The sequence below is a fragment of the Pteropus medius genome, unplaced genomic scaffold (assembly GCF_902729225.1).
Source record: "Pteropus medius unplaced genomic scaffold, Ma_sr-lr_union100, whole genome shotgun sequence".
NCBI classification, from domain to species: Eukaryota; Metazoa; Chordata; class Mammalia; order Chiroptera; family Pteropodidae; genus Pteropus; species Pteropus medius.
Genome location: NW_024346150.1, coordinates 3976913 through 3994059, shown reverse-complemented (window position 1 = coordinate 3994059; position 17147 = coordinate 3976913). Strand labels below are relative to the sequence as shown.

At 40.1% G+C, this 17147-nt stretch overlaps 1 protein-coding gene and 1 pseudogene across 9 annotated transcripts in view; one reads left to right on the top strand and one right to left on the bottom strand.

Annotated features, from left to right (window-relative positions):
• NTRK2 (neurotrophic receptor tyrosine kinase 2) overlaps positions 1 to 17147 on the top strand; it is a 319040-nt gene that overhangs the window by 118498 nt on the left and 183395 nt on the right. For 2 of the 9 annotated variants that reach the window (XM_039875647.1, XM_039875646.1), the window contains one exon: positions 11074 to 16155. The exons of the other annotated variants lie outside the window; for them this stretch is intronic. In XM_039875647.1, the coding sequence (XP_039731581.1) occupies positions 11074 to 11111 (38 nt within the window). In that variant the 3' untranslated portion in view covers positions 11112 to 16155. Of the gene's footprint in view, positions 1 to 11073; positions 16156 to 17147 lie in introns of those variants that run through there. 9 annotated transcript variants of the gene reach the window in all.
• Positions 8628 to 8746, bottom strand: LOC120613044 (uncharacterized; annotated as a pseudogene).

The window sequence follows — 17147 nt, the reverse complement described above, 5'->3', positions numbered from 1 at the left end:
ATTTATTTTATGTTAATTAAGTTTATAATTATATAGTAAAACATTTACTTTCTCCCTCAAGAAATTGACTGAATCTTCTGAAGGGGCTTTGTGACTGTAATTTAGGTGCAATTAGCCAGTTAAATTTAGTTAGGGTTTGGTTCATTTAGCTCCTACCAGAAGATTCTAGGTGGGAGGAATCCAGCGACATCTCAGAAACAAATCTAGATCTTGAGGACATATGGCTGGAGACTCTCCCCTGGCCTATGGGCAGCTAGTTCGGGTATCTAGGACAATTGCAAGTTGGAAATCTGTCAAGATGTAGTTTCGTAATTATCTATGTATATTCCTCAGTTGTGGAACTGTAGATTCCTATAACTGTGGATAAAGACAAAATCCTTTTGCCCAGAAATTCTTTGTGGTTGTGGAATTGGAACTGAAGCCGTGGAATGGTTCTCAGGCCATTGGCACTGGCCAAACTTCAGACTCAAAGTGATATCACCAGTCAGCAGCCACCACTTCTGCATCGAAAGTCACCTTACCTGCTGAGTGTGGTGCAAGAGGGCATGAGGCCGCGCTGAGAATCTGAGAGCTGTGGTTGCATACAGCCCTCTGCACCCCTCCACGGTGTCTGCAGGGCTCTCTCATTTGGGGCCACACTTTTCCAGGACTGTGAAGATGAAATTTTTGAGCAAAGTTCCTTTCTGTGACTTTTTACTTCACAGCTCATGGCAAAGAATCTATTTAGGCCGATGATGGAAAACACAATTGAATAATTAGTTTCAGTGGCTGCTGAGCTGACAGTGGACAGGGTTGGAGTTCACTGCTCATGACTGTGCGTAGAAATCTGGGAAGCACTAAGGCATGATTATTTTAGTCAACGGTACAAGAGCATCCCAGCAACAACCCAGCGGTGGGTGTGGCAAGAGTTTATCTACTTTAAAGTCCCCTTGCTTCGTGAAACATTCGTTTCTTGGTGGATAACAGAGGTCCTTGATTTGGAAAGGAAGGTTGAGAATTTTTTGATTTTAAACTCCTGAGCTCAATTACATGACGATTTTTTTTTTTTTTTTTACATTTTGATGTCCTGTCATCACGATGGGAAGTGTTTTATTACTATGTGATTAATAAGTGAAATATGTACTTAAGTTGAAAAAAAATATCACATAAGTCCCTTCTGCCTTTATGTTTCATCTGTAAAATAGGAGCACTAACCTTCTCTTCACTTTGTAATAAGCAATTGATAGCCCCATTCCCAGAAGAAGTGTGTGAAATATGACTCATATATACTTGAAAAGGTGTATGGAAACCAGATTTTTATAAATTTTCCACATTTCTCTTGCTTACATTATTTAATATTTTCTGATCGGCACTTAGCTTCTATGATCTTTGTGTCCCTAGTTATAACAGAGTAACAAAGAAACATAGCAACACCGACTGAGGGAGAGAACTTCTGATAAAGTACAACTCAAATTAGGTTTTTAAAGAGGAAACCCTCTCATATCCCAATTTAGAACATAGTTTCCACTTGATGAATAAAAATAGTGATGTCAACATATATCTCAGTACTTTCCAGTCTACTGGAGAAAATAGAGAAAATTGAAAATGAGAGGACACACACATGCAGAGAAAATGAAACAGATGAGGGAGAGAGAGAGAATGAGATTGAGACATATCCCCCTCGCCAAAAGACAGTAGGCCCAGAAAAACAACACAGGAAGATGAAAATTTGGGAGATGTAAAAGAAAGATACTTGGTTACATTGGCCTGGAGCAAGGCAAGCATTTGTGAAGATATATTCCAGTCTCATGAGCTTTAAGAATATCGCCACTAATTGGTTCAAAGTTATAGTGCACATTTATAACGGAGTCTTAAATGGGCTCAATGAAGGGGGATGAAGGTCACGTTTTATTTATGGGCTACAGTTTATTGTCCTGAATATCTTTCTTCTTTTTTTTTTTTTAAATAAATCATATATTTGGTAAAACAGAACTATCTTCAGTGAGAGAGATTATTCTAGTTGTATTTTTTAAAATCTACAAGGCAGTTTGGGATTTCTAAGGTTTGATACGTTGTGTAAATATTAATAGACACGATGCCGGCAACTACCCTTAGTTGAGGAGCCTGTATATAGCCTGGACGGTGTTAATTCTGGTCATCATAATATGTCAGATTTTTTTCATTTTTGTTTTAGAGTTGAGTAACTGAGGTTCAGATCTGGGGTTGGCCAGGGTTACACAGCTCAGGAGTGTCAGGGGCAGGATCCAAACTCAGATCTGTTTGGCTTCAGACTGTTTCTCGCTGTCTAAACAGCCAACCAGCAGGCATCACCATGGAAATGAATCCTTTAGCACATAATTGTCAAGGAAGATAAATATGCAGGGTGTCTGTACTTACTAAAATTCTAATTCCAATAGTAGCTGTAAGTAAAGTTTTAGGATCTTGTATAGTTAAACAGTGGATGGTAAATGACCATAATTATGAAGAATGAAAGAAAAACTAATTTATAATCCAGTCATCCTGCTATGCACATGTAATTATACTGTCTTTTTATCTATGTGACATTTAAAACTTTTTACTGCTTTCAAATAAGGCAATGCATTTGTCCATGACATGTCTTTGAATGCCTCTTGCGCTTGCGTACAGGGTGATTGCTGTTTCGAACTAAGAATGTGTGTAAGGTTACAAGGTAAACGGCCTTTCTCTTTTAATCAATTTGACTTAGCAAAGAACTTCCTGTAAGTTTTGGAAAGTATTTCTTGAAGGAATTTTAGATGTTTGCATACATTAAATTTTCATTTAAAAAAATATCTAGAATGCATTGTTTTTCCAGTGTCTTGGTTCTGGTTCATTCTTGGCATGGCTGCTATAGTTCTTAACCAAGCTGTTATATTTGGTGTGCCATATCTGCCATGCATACTTTATTTAAAAAAGAAAGTGTGTATGTATAAAAATAAAATGCATGCTTTTTAAAATCCAGAGTTTTCTCCATGAATAAATTGTACCAAGACCAAAGAATTATGAAAGGACTTGCTGTGTTCCAACATGAAAGAATCAAGGAATAGAGAGAATCTTTCTTGTCTTGCAGGAGGTTTTGCTGGGTAAACTACTGAGGTTGGCACACATTCAGCTGCTCTAAGACATTGTTGAGGTGTTAGTAAGGATAGTGAGATGGGATGGCTTAGCAGTGTGGGCTTTTTGCAAAGTGAACTCTGAGCAAATAAAAATGTCACTAACAGCAGAGTCGTCTACTGCAGGCTTAACTTAAGTCAAGTTGGGGGTTCTTTTGGCTGCCTCAGTCTGAATGTGTACAAGCTGTGACCCTGGTGTGTTGACTTTGCACTTTTCAAGTTTCCAAATTGAGAATAGAATAAGCTCTCCGTTTTACTGAGGCTTTTCACCTGCTGCTCCTAAGGGTCATGCATAGTGATTGGCTGTGGTGCCAGAATCTTGATGGTTCTGCTTGATGTGCAAACACGTTGGGAGTGTCGATTCTATTCTTGGTGTTATGAATGGCAAGTACTCTTTCTGACTGTCAAACATTTCTTAATAAATAGGGATGCTTATTGGAGTTTGAGTTGGATCCACTTCTGCAGAGTCCAATCTGGGACTTTAAATCAGATCTGATCTGGGACTTTAAATTTTGCTTTACAGAGCAGTGTCAAGTAATGTTCCAGGTAGAGCAACCAAGGGCAGGATGAACCACCATTTCAACCCACATTCCCCATCACACATCAGATTCTGTCATGGAGAGGTGCCTTTTAATTCTTTTTCTAGGGAGGTAACTTCTGAGATGTTGGAAGTCCTGTTGCTAATGGCTGTCCTGGGGAAAAAGTACCAGAGAAAAGGGCATGTTTGGATGAAGGACCTCTTTCTACCCCATGATCTTCCCTGACTTTGAGTTTAGGCACATTCACTTCTCTAGATAAAAGGCTGAATGCAAAGAAGCACGGCAGGTCCTTGAATAATGTCCTCTTGTTCAGCGTTGTTTCATTATAATGTTGATTAGAAAAAAATTTTTGATTCCCGGCTGGGACTGCTGTCTGTGTGGAGTTTGTATAGTCACCCCACGTCTGCGTGGGTTTTCTCCAGGGAGTCCGGTCTCCTCCCATGTCCCAAAGATGTGCACACGAGGTGAATTGACGTGTCTAAATTGTCCCTGTCTGGTTGGGTGTGAGTGTGCCCTGCAGTGGAAGGGCATCCTGTGCTGGATCCTGCCTGGTGCCCTAGGCTGCCAGGAGAGGCCCTGGAGACCCTGAGCTGTAGAAAGCAGGTTGAGAAATACTTATCTTACTTGTTTTTATTAATCTTTCTTACCTGTATGTATACCTCATGTTTTGTTTTCTTTTCCCCCAATGTTTACTATTAGAAGTATTTTGGGTCTTTATTTAGAAGTTTGGTGATGTTTTTGTGACCAGAAGTAAACCATAACAAAGATGGGCAGTGGCCACACCAACTAGACTCCTTGAAGAGCTGGCACTAAGTCCTCAGAATTCAGGCTTTGATAGTTTCATCTTGTCTGCCATAGGATGGCAGCCTACCTTCCAAAATGTCTGTTGCCAGACTGAACAAAAGCTTTGCTTTTTATCCTGCTCTTGGGAAGTTTTGGGTAATTCGTGTTTATTGTAGTTAGTTCATGGGGATTGCCAACCCTGCCTATCTTTGTTTTGCATGCTGGAATGCTTGATACTTAGCTAAGGTTTCATTATCTTGTGCACTTAGGTAATTTAAATGGAGATGAGATTTATAAGGTACCTCTATTCAAGTGAAGGTAATTTCTTTGACCCTCTGTATGCTTAATTGGAACCATTAGTAGATCTGACATCTGGGCTTCACGACAATAAGCAGGGACACAGTGCACACAAAAAGCCCCTGGTTTTTGCTTTCTTAGTAAGCATCATAAATATTAAAGATCTTCAAATTCTATTTCTGAAGTCTTGCTTGTAGTGCCTAAGGAAAATGTGGTAGTCCAGGACAAGCTTTATTTTTACCTACTCTCTTCTTTCTAGGATCATCTTTAACTTGGACCCATACTTTTAGTCCTGCTCTAAGGCCCTATTACCTCACTCTCTAATAATTGTGGTCACTCTTTTTGCATGCTTGAGGTCTCCAAATGCATCAACAACAACTGCTTTTTCTTTAAGTCCCCTCCTTCTGTTCTTCTACCTTCCATCTCCTGCTTTCATCTTCACCATCATCATCAATCATCATCAACATCATCATCATCATCATCATCATCATCATCATCATCATCATCAGAGAGGCGCTGGCTGACCCATATCCATTTGTTTTCTCTGCTTGTTTTATGCATTATTTACTTTTCTAGAAATTTATTCCCATATTCATTTTTTGTCTGTGTGCCATGGTGTCAGCCACAATTGATCAGAGCCAAGCAATTCAGTTGTTTGTATTTGAAGTTCTTGCAGGTCTTACATAGTTATAGGTAAATTGAGCAATTGGTTTTATGTCATTTGTTTCCTGTTTGGACACCGTAGGTTCTAGTACTCTGGCTTTACATGATACGAGGATTCACTGGTTAGAATATTTTGGCAAAACAAATCTAGACACAAGTCTGTATTGGCAGTACAAAAATATGCTCTTCCATAGTGAAATTTATAATGCTACGCTTATGTGTCCTGAACGTTTGAGTCACTGGTAAGCCTCTCTGGTCTGAGAATTGTGAAACAATGTCTTGAAGGAGATGTCATTTCATGCTGCAAAGAGCTACCCTGTAGATTTTGCAATATTTATATGTTGAAGTAAGCCAGAGGCTAGACACACCCACAGGAGAACAATAGATTGCTTTGGATATCTCAATGCGGTTGTTATGAAAGTCTTTCGAGTATCTTAATGCCCCTCAAACCATGAACTCCATCTTTTTCTTTTTACTCCACTTACAATATTTTTATGTGATTCCACAGATAGAGGCAATGACATCAGTTCTGGATGTGCTGTCCATCCTATGTGAAGCCTCAGCACCGGTAGTGGTTGAGCCCTTGGGTTTTTGTTATCAGGCCTTGCTGATCAGATCACATCTTCCTTAGAATCATTGAATTTTCATTGTGCAATAGCTTTGGCTTTCCTTACACATTCAAGCTTTGCCAAGAACTTCGTGTTTTCTGCTTTAATTTTTAGCTCGTGAAACTAAACTTTATTTTGCATAGTCGAACCAGAGCTTTAAAAGCCTTGCTGACCATTCTCAACCATTTATTTTTAGTTTTTCTCCCCCAGCTAACAAATAGACAACAGTTTTCTTCATCCCACTCCTACAGCCACTGTCATTTTGTTCATCACAAGAATTAGAATAAATTGTTTAGCACCTAATCCCTAGGAGCTGAAAATGCTTCAGGAGGCACTTGATGGGTATCCACGTATCTAACTGTAACCTTCAATATACTTCTGAGCAAATATTGAGGTGAGCTGATTAACCCAGTTGCCAGTAAGAAACTGAAGATCTACTTTTCTTGTGTCCACCCTTCCCTTCCATTTTGGTTCCGTTGTTGAATACATCAAAGTTCTTCAATAAAGCTCAAAGTTTAGACATTACTGTTTTGAAACTTAAAAGCATTCAGTCCTGGGAATTAAGCAAGGTGGCATAGGGCATAGAAGACCTGTAGACATGTTCTTTCTGTCCTACTGTGGCTTATAGTCTGGGATGCAGGAAGCAAACAGAAGAGAAATACAAGTTTTAAAATGTATAAAAGGAAGCCAAGTGAATGGATGGAAGATGCTGTGGAAGTTATGAGGCCAGTGAACCAAATACTCACAGGAGACCTCTTTTGAACTGGACCTTCAAGAATAGCTAAAATGGAAAGAGGTCTTAGGAAAAGAGATGGTGTGTGGACAAAGCTCATCCTTAAGAAGCAAAAGGGGTGTCTGAAGGATGGTTAAGCAACTTCTAGAATGAGCACAGAGAAGGATGCACCAGGACCTAAGCTTATATGTTTGGAAAATTTTGCTACAGAAGCAGGTGATACAGTCGTAAAAGATGAACTGACAATCCAGAATTTCTGAGTTTAGATTTCAGCTCTCTCACTCTATTCCCTGGTGACCTTGGACATATCACAATGGCCATGTGGGTTGAGTGAGTCCCCTGTAAAATAGAAAAGACAAAACAGCAATGGCTGGTTGGTGCAACAACTAACAGATCTTAAATGTTCCCCAAATGTGAAATTTGGACAAGTGGTGTTTAAGCCCAGGTGCTGAAATGAGGCGGAACTGCACTTAGCTCAAGTGTAACTGTGATAGAAAGCTTTTTACACCCACTATTTTTCAGGCACCTGATGTTATGAGAACACATAGGAGTTTATTCTTTGATCTTACTTAGTAAACATTTCCCAGAAGGCTCAAAGAGCATTTGCTTTGCTCTCCAATGAAGGTGAGCCTCTTTATTGTCCCTGTAGGCACCATACGGTCTCCTAAGTGGCCCCATCCATGCAGACTCCCAAGATGGCATTTTTCTACTTGAACTCTCCAAATAACAGATATGGTAAGATTGGCTTTTTCAGATAGCAGCTGCATCTTTCTTCCATTCCCTTCACTTCCTTTCGACTCAGCAGTTTTCCTTTTTGCTCCAGATAAATTGCTGCTAATTTAAATATACTGCAAATCCTTGCCATTTTATGGCTGATTGCTTCTGAGTAATAAGAGGAAAATGTGTGCACGTTTGAATGTAAATAAATCTAAATGAGTCGGAAACCAATGGTAAAGAAAGCACAGCGCTTCACTGACCTTCAGCTCCCCCAGTCCCTCTCTTTGAAGAGGTCAGCGAGGAGATTCAGAATCAGCAAATAGCAGAGACTGAGTTTTAGGACACATCCGGGTTTTCTTCTCTGCTTTCAACTTCACATCATATTTCTCAGATAACATCTGCTTTATCCTTGTTCTTATTTAGCTCAGCTAATGTAAGCAGCGGTGGCAAAGTTTCTCTAAGGTTGTTTTTGATAAAGGAACTGTTCTCACAATAACTGCCATGCACCATCGGAATGCTGCAAATGCTTCAGAATGTCACTTTGTCAAAATATCTATATTTCAGGCTCTGAAGCTAGACAGCTCGTTTGGCTGCTAAACCCACAAGATGTTCAGCCATTTGTTGTGGTCTAAAAACTTTCCCCCTCACTAGGAGAAAATAATTATCTATTGTTTTATATCATTTTGTGACCCCTTTTTTGAGTTTCTCATAACACGAGAGGGCAAAAGTCATGAGCTCCTGGTAGGTAGATTGGGACCCTGATTGAATTTTACTATCAACTCCTTAGGAATATTAAGCACTGGATACATTTCCTTAGATTCAAATCTTTAAATCAAACTGATTTTTCAATATTTGATGGCGTATCTTTAGTGTATCAACAATGTTTGAAGATAAAGGGTATTGAGTGGAGGCCGACCTGCCTTCCTTGAGGTGAGGGGTGGTAGTAGCGATGGTTTGAATGCAGACTTTGCATATTGCTGATCCTTGTAACAGGCTGGCATTTTCTCACAAGGAAGATATTGCATGTATTTTTTTTTTTAGACTTATTTTTTATTTTATTTTATTTTATTTTATTTTATTTTATTTTATTTTATTTTAGTTGAGGTAACCTTTGGTTGACCTCACAGATTGCAAGGATCTTGTCAGCTTACAATCCCTTTTTTAAAAAAATTTTTTGTGCCTACAGCACCTGGACTTCCTAGATGGTCTCCCAGCCAAGTACTAAGCAGGACTGACCCTGCTTAGCTTCCGAGATCAGACGGGATCAGGCTTGTTTAGGGTGGCATGGCTGTAGACTGCATGTGTTTTTATGGTGGCTTTACTTGTTTTTATCATATGGGCATTTGGAACTGAGGTATGCTTCTTTGAGAGGGATACATCACAAAAGGCAAAGCAGAAGGAGGTTAATGAGAGATACCCGATATCACTCTAAATAGGGGCAAATGCCGTTGCACCCTGAGTAAATGGCAGTCCAAAAGAATTGCATCTAGCAGAGCAAAACTGTTTTCCAATTGTAATATGAAAGAGCTTGGAGGAGCGTTGGAGAGAAAAATGCCAAACGGAAGCAAAAGAAGAATGGCCTGGTTCCTGCTGTAGACATTCTGACAGCAGTAAACTCTTAGGGTTCCTGTGCCGTAAACCCATTGGAAATAAGGCTTGCATTTGCCATTCAATCTTTTTGTTATTATTATTTTTTAATCAAATGCCTTTCAAAATTGTGTGTGCAGAGAAACAAGTACATTGAGTCAAGAAATCTTTTTGTCTGGGAGTGATGCCTTCTATTTGTATCCAAGTTTTTCCTGTTTTTGTTGGCAAACTTAACATCCCATTATTAATCCTATTGTTTCACTAGGAAGGAATTTGAGAGTCACCCTCTTCAAACCTGATGGAATAATTAAGGTGTTCAGTGGTTAATTTGGCGCGCTCGTATGATATACCATAGTGCTTCTAAACCAGTACGGCTTGTGTTTGCCTGGAGGCTAAACTTTTAGAGAATAGAAACAGATACGAAGGAGAACTAATCAGTGTCACAACATACCTTCTAAATTCTCAGTGCTTTGTGGGTGATTAAATCCATAAACTGTGTTTGGCGTCCATACCAAGAGACTTGGAAGGGCAGGAGACAGAAATGCCATGGAAGTAAGCTCCGTAGTGTTGTTGTAAATGATGATACAGATTGGTGGTGGTAATTACAGCTCTGGAGGCAGATGACACCAGCACTTGGCAGACCAGACACCAGGTTGAGGAAGATCGAGAGTCTGGAGGGCTGGGTTTAGAAGCGCCTCCCAAAGCTGAACTTGAAAACATCTTGGCGGTTTCTACCACAATGCCATCTATTTTATCACTTATGAATCTGATGAAGAGTCATGCAAATTGTACACAGAATTATATGTAATAGAATCTTCCTTGTTCCAGCTGGGTTTTCATGAGCAAGTTCAGAGAGAGTTTGTCTTCCCTGCACAGGAACATGGCAGGGTGGCCGTGGAATTTGATTTTCTGAGTTGGAATCTGAGCTCCATCGCACACCAGCTGTCAGACCTTGAGCAAGCTGCTTCACTGTCTGGGCCTCAGTTTTCTCACCAGTAAAGAGGGAGCAATAATAGAACCTGTTTTATAGGGTATTGCAAAATTAAAAGAGCTACTTTGGACAAAGAGCTTAGAAGAGAGCCTGGCACGAAGTAGATTAGCCATTATTTATTGTGGAAGTTGTTTAATTACCTTTTCCCATCTGCTGGACGATGAAGTATTGAGGTCAAGGAACTCCATTTTCTTTAATTGTGTATCATCTCTTACAGTGACTATGATTTGGTCTGTGCTCAGGAAATGTTTGCAGAGTTAATATTAAGTATTACATATATTATGTTTTATATATATTGCATGTAACATACATATAAACTATGTCTTATACACATAATATATACATGCAACATACTACATGTTGTATGCTATATATCATATGTGATATAATGCATATTACATCTCTATATATGTATGTGTCATATATATGCTGTTGTGCTTGATTAAATTTAGGCAATTAGTTAATGCGTATTACATCTCTATATATGTATGTGTCATATATATGCTGTTGTGCTTGATTAAATTTAGGCAATTAGTTAATTATAAAAAGAACTGAAATCTGTGTGTAGTTCAGTATTTCACCAATTAAATCCAGACAGTTATTAAAATTAGGCAGATAAAAATAATTAAGATTTTGGGGAGATATTTGTTGTTGAGTTTTATTTTTGTCCTTATACATAAAGATTCTTCAGTGGTCATCTATATTGTTCACCGATTTCTCTTCCTTAAATTAAAGGGTTAATATCTGATACAGTTGTGGATGGAGCTGTGTGCAGAAATCCTTTATGTTTCTTTCCCATGCTTCATGTGCCATATAAAATTGGTTTTGAGTTTAAAACTAAGTTGCTCAATAATGAGATGCACATTTTCTCCCAATTTCTGTTCTGTTATTATACATTGCTTTATGTTTTAAAATGTAGTCCATGTCGTGTCTTGATTTTGATGTTTATTTATTATGTTCTTTTAAAAGCGATTGTACTTGTATGTTAATTTCCGTTGATTTTTCTTTTGAGCATGACTTATGTTTTATTTTGTGTTTCTTTTAGGTTTTGTTTTGTTTCATAAGATCCCACTGGATGGGTAGCTGAAATAAAGGCAAAGACAGAGAGAGGGGCTGTGGTGCTTGTTGGTTGATGCTGCCTTCTAAGCTGGACTCTTGGGACTGGCATTGGCTTCTCCCGGGAAGTACTGCTTATCTGGGTTTTTCTGGTAGAAATGGGCGGTGTTTGCAGGAGTGCTGCACGGAGCCTGCCGATGTCGTGAGCTGTGATTGGGGAACGCCAGTGCTGAGGCAGCTCACAGGCAGCTAAGCAGAAACTCAAGAAAACATCTTAAATTAATGCTTTCGTTTTGTTCTTACAATCGTTCAAATACGGAATTGAAATGAAATTCCATTGGATTGTGCTTGTCCTCTGAAAGATGTGCTATTTGACTCTACTGGAAATGTATTTGATGTTATTGTTTCTGTTTATTAAAGATGAACTAGAAAGTAAAAAAATATCTAAATTTAGGGACAGGTGTAAGTGCACACTAAGCTGTAATCTCCATTTAACATATGTTTAGCATCGTCTTCTGTTGTTTAATCAGTATTGAATTCAGAAAATTTCATTTTTTCATCTACAGCACAGTCGCTGTTGTGGGGACTTGGTGATGTCACTGAGAGGTTCTTTCCTTCACTGACAATAAGGCCCAGAGTCATGCAGTCAACGCTAATGATTTCCTCAAAGTTTCCTTAATGGCAAAAAAAAAAAAAAAGAGAAGCTATTTGTTTATGTGGGGTGGGGGGCGTGGAGGGGGGCTGTAGATTTAGATTAAGTATAGTCAGTTTCAGAACAACTAAGAGTGAAATAAATTTATGCATATTGTGCATATATCCTTTTATTTGCCCTCTGTGATCCACCTGCTTTTTAGAAGTTTGCCCAGTGACAAGGCCACAGCATCTCATGCTGTTCCCATGACAGAACTGCAGCTTTTTTACTCTGAAAAGGCCTGTGAGCAAAATGGCTGGCCTGCTGTGAGCAGGAGATGATATTGTGAGTAGGACAGTCCCCCTACAACACACTACACTATTGCTGGGTTTTCACGGGCAGGACAGCTTTGCCTGACCCCAGCAGCACAGAGGTGGCAGGTCACTAATGAATATGTGCTTTCTATTGCCCAGCTTCATTGCTGAGAGGGCAGCTTTACAGCTACAGAATCCTGCATCCCTGCCTTAGTCTTACCATGGTCCTCTGTCTCACTCACTTGGCCATTGCAGCGACCTTTGTACACTTTGCTCAGTCTGCTCCAGGTAAGATCCCTGTCCCAAAGACAGGTTTGTCTGCCCCTGGCCCACCTCGCCACACACCTTTCTTGTTAGGCGGCCTTCGGAGCCAGGCCTGGAGCTTTTCCTTTGACAATACAATCGGCTCTGACTGTGAAGGCATGCACGTGGAAGCCATGGCTGAATTGGAAACTTATTGACTTTTTTTTTTTTAATTCCTTTTTGGAAATAGTTTCTCAAATTTGGCAGTTCGGCAATAAGGATTTATAGATTTTTAACTAGTCTAACATGTTTGGAAATGTTGTTTTGAATCCCGTGTAACCAAGGCATTCATCTTAATAAACCAGGATCCATTTAGGCACCATTCGATATAAAAAGATTATCCATGATGAATATTTTGTACTCTGTCCTTTACATTAGCCACTAAATATGGTATTGCTTGATGCCGACATTCCAGAGTCCTATGGATTACAGCATTTAACTTGGCTATTCCAAACTCAGGCCCAAAAGGGGCAAAGCATAAACAGGCTCCTCTTTCTCAAAAGTTTTCTTTCCAGTAAAACATTTGAGTGTGAGAGCAGCTGGCCCTTGGTGTAGGGAGGTCTGAATATCTCTGAATTGCCATTTTCTTGTGCGTTGCTAAATGACAGTTCCTGTCACTGCTTAGATTTTGATCTTTTTCAAAGGTGTTGATTTACAACAAGGCCAGCTAATTGCAGAAACCCTGAACCCTGAAAGAGAAGTGAAATTCAAACCGTAAGCCAGGCAGAAGCAGTCAGGATGGCTGTGGTTCTTAAGTATCGGCCATTCAATTTTTTTTTTTTAAAGCTTTTATGTTGTTCCACAGAGCCATAAAAAGGTGATGAATTGTTTAAGGACTATTTTTATAAGTTTCCCAGACCCAAAAGGGGGAAAAAGGATATTTGTACTCAACAGCTAGACGAATGGCAGGGTAGATTTTTGTTTTAAAATGGAGAGAAGTGGACAGATAAGGCAATTTAATATATCAAACAGCAGTTGACATCTCCTAGGGAACGATGAAAACAGCAGGCTGTTAGAAAATTGTTTCATATGGTTCTTGACTTCTTCGCTTTTCATTTTTTTAAAGTCTCTGAAGACCACAATGAGTAACATAGCTTCTCGTGTCTATACTCTAGACCACCCCCTTTCATTCTTTTTCTTTTAATGCCCCTACAAGAAATCTTTATCGAGCTTCCTAATGACATGCAACATGTGTTTTCGTAACATTGGAAACGGACAAGCAGCATTTTTGCTGAAATCACATCTGTCGCCCTCCAGCAAGGACATGGCATTTCAGGACCAGGCAGGTACCCTAAATGAAAGCTGTGCACTGGGTGAGTGAACACCCGCCCCACCAGAGGGACAGCTGTCACCAAGCCCCAGCCAACTCCTGCCTCCTGGGAATGTGGGCCCAGGTTTCCAAAGCTTCTGACTCTTTAAGAGAAACTTGAAACCTGGACTTTTATGTGAAATGTCTCTATTTTTAAAAAGTTGGCTTGGTTATTTTTAAAATGTTATGTAGGCCAACAAAACAGGTCTGTGGGCTGCCAGTTTGTTACTTTTGTCTTAAAGCAAAATCATTGTTCTCTCACTGTATCCTTCTGTCTTTCCTTTGCAAAAACACTTCCCGGCATCGCCATTGAAAGCTGTATCACCACTGAGTTAAGCACCTCAGTGATCCTGGGGCTCTCCTGTGCCTTCTGCCAGCTGGGAACGTGGCTTACTCTCCCTGCCTGGGACTCTCTTGCAGCATTGTTTGCCTTTCATACCCCAACCAGCCCCATTTCCATGTGGCCAGAGGCCACCCAGTGAGTCCTTTCTCCCTGTTTTGTTTGATGTGATTTTCCTTTCACCAGTGTCCATGTCACCTGGCCCGCTCAGGTGCCACCAAGTTCAGGGGAAAGCACACAGCTCCTTTTCGCAGGTGTCCTTAATGTACTGGTGTGGCCAATGGTAAATGGAAAACAGGTGTGTCATCTTCAAGAGGCGTGGTTCAAGCCCTGTATCTTGCCTCAGGTCCCCCCGAGACCCTACAAGGCAGCTGAGATAGACTAAGGGACTCCCACTTTTGTCACATGAGGCATCAGTCTGAGGCCAAAGAAGGTCTATCTCTCAACAGGAAAAACGAATCGCCACATACTTTAAAGACAATTCAGGGGTTTTTACTCCTGATCTCCAGCAGAGACTGATTTCATTTTGACCCAAAAGTGGAGAGCAAAGACTAGAACTAAACAATCCCAGCATCAGCCCATAACAGAGCACAGAGGGAGCCTGTTTGGGGCTCCAACCCTTCAAGTTATCCTGAATTACACCCAGAGTTGTTAGGACTTGAAACCCCTCCTCAGACAGAGCAGAGGCTGCCATTATTAGGCTGCCATGATGGAGGCTCTCCTGTTTTCTCTTTCTTTTCTTTTTATTTGCTTAAAATCCCTGACCTTTTTCTCTCTTCCCCTCCCTTCTCCATCCTCCCTTCTTTCTTCTCTCGTCCTCCTTTTTCTCTTCCCTTCTCCTCCTCTTTCTTTCCCTCTCTAGACTCCATGACAGAGTTTATTTTTATTTGCTTTATTGGTTGCTCTGCATACACCTTCCCCATTGCAAATTCGAATCAAAGCACTAAAGGAGACCTGAACTAACTCTTCTCTCATTTCATCAGAGAGCGGATAATTTACACTTTCTCCTACTCTGGTGCTTTCTGTCTAGAACTCCTCCCTTGGTTTCCATCCAGTTTCCTCACACAACAGGAGAAGCTCATTTCACCGCGTTTTGTCAAGACTCTGGATACAGAGGGGGAGCAGCTGAAGAGAATTGATTCCATATAATCCAGGGTTCTCACAGGGTAGCTGAATCTGGCCTGGTGGGCTGTGCCATTCCTGTCTAGTAGAGGTCAGTGGAGCCCTCTGGGGCTGTGCCAGTCAGTGGACTTGACTCCTCAAGGAAACTAGGACAGAAGCAGTCTTCCTATTAAGTGTGTCTTGCTGTGTTCACACACCATGGCCTGTGGGCCATGTCAGGTTTATTCAAGGGCACATGGGTAGGTTAAGGACTCTCCTGGACAGAGCATGAATGTAACTTTCTGTGGGGTGCTGCCAGACTGAATTAAGTTAACAGAATTCCCAGCCCAGAAAGTGACATAAAAACTGCTGTCACAGAAGGCAGCTTTCCACTCAAGTCAGCCCATTTCCTTGTTTTGGTCTTCGGGGCCAAAGGAACTTCCCAGACATCTGATTTTGACAGTGAGATCACTCTTGAGTTTAACTCAGGCTAATGTTACAGTGGAGCCTTGGGATAATCATTAGTAGGTATCCAAGATAGGTTGCTATTGAGTATGTCTGGAGTCTTAGTTTTCACAGAAAAAAATGTGTGAGAAGCAAAGAAAAGGTTTTTTACCACCTTTATTTTAAGACAGTCCATTTATCAATGGAGCATAACTGTGAAATAGAAAGAGGGTCTATGCATGATGTATATGTGTGTCAAATCATCATGTCGCACACTTTAAATATTTTACAATTTTATTTGTCATATAAAGTTGAAAAGGAAAAAAAAAACAAACGAAAAAAGTAGCAAGAGATTCCAGAGAAAGACAAATTCTTGAGTGTCACTCATTTCTTGTTGAAATCCATTTGCTGTAATCCATAGACAGCCTGTGAATCATTCTCATGCCCTGTTTTATTTTCTCCATAATGTTCCAGGTTTTAAAGTCACTTTTCCCATTTCTTGTAAATAGTGGATAATCATTTTTATTTTATTTTTAAGTGCTGTTTTAACATATGGATAGATCATAAATGTACTTGCTGAATTTATTCATGTTTTTTTTTTTAACAAGCCAATAAAGTTTTATAATTCATTTCCATGTGTCTTGCATTCTCTCTAGGGTCTCGTGTAGGTCCCCTTCTTCCTCAGGCATAGTTCATCTCACGTGTCGTTGGTGGTATTCAAGACTAACGGTATTAGAAAAAAGAGTGTGAGAAATGTCATAAAGAGTTTTGGGGGGAGTCCCAAACCCACTATAGATTTTGAAATAAATCTCCCCCCAGAAAGAAGCTTTAGTTTCCATCAATGTGAATTATACCTTTATTGTTTATTGATTCTTGCCATTGGCTACATTTTTATTTGGCTAAAAGGCAACACTAAAAAAAAAAAACAACAGAAAAAGTTTAAGAGAATTAAATAAACAACAACCTACATTTTGTGAGAAAACACTTTGGTATTTTGAAAACTTGGAAGGACCTAAGTCCCAGTGAGAGGGTGTACTTGGTGCCCTGTGCCTGCATTGCAAGTGACTTTGTGGTCAGATAACATGATGACTTGTGTTTTCATGGAAGGGGAGAGAGAGGAAGACAAGTGGACATGGCGTTAAGATACTATTGAACTGTAGCTATTATGAAGTGGTACCTACACTTCATGTCTCTTTTGTTTTCATCCCCCAGCTGGCCACACTGTCCTTTCCTCATTTTCCCCTTTTAAAATAGCACCTAACAGCAAGGTTTGTGGGACACCAGCTGTGATTCATTTTAGCCCACTTCTGGTAATCTTGAAAGGGTTTGGCTCCAAATTGAAGACCTAGCGATTGGAAACACTGACTCAGTGTGGCCCGATGTCTTCTTAAGCCAAGTATACAGACCTTCTTTTAAAAGCCTGTTTAGTGCTGGTGACTTGTGTTTTTTTCTAAACACCCTTCTAAATTTGCTGAGCCGAGAACAGGTTGCATCGGTCATCTGGAGGCCATGTAATCATTTGTGGCGGTAGGCACTGGACACAGACTATTCAGGTTTGAATCCTAGCTACCGTCATGAGCTAAATAACCTTGGAAAAGTTATTCACCACTGCATTCCTGTT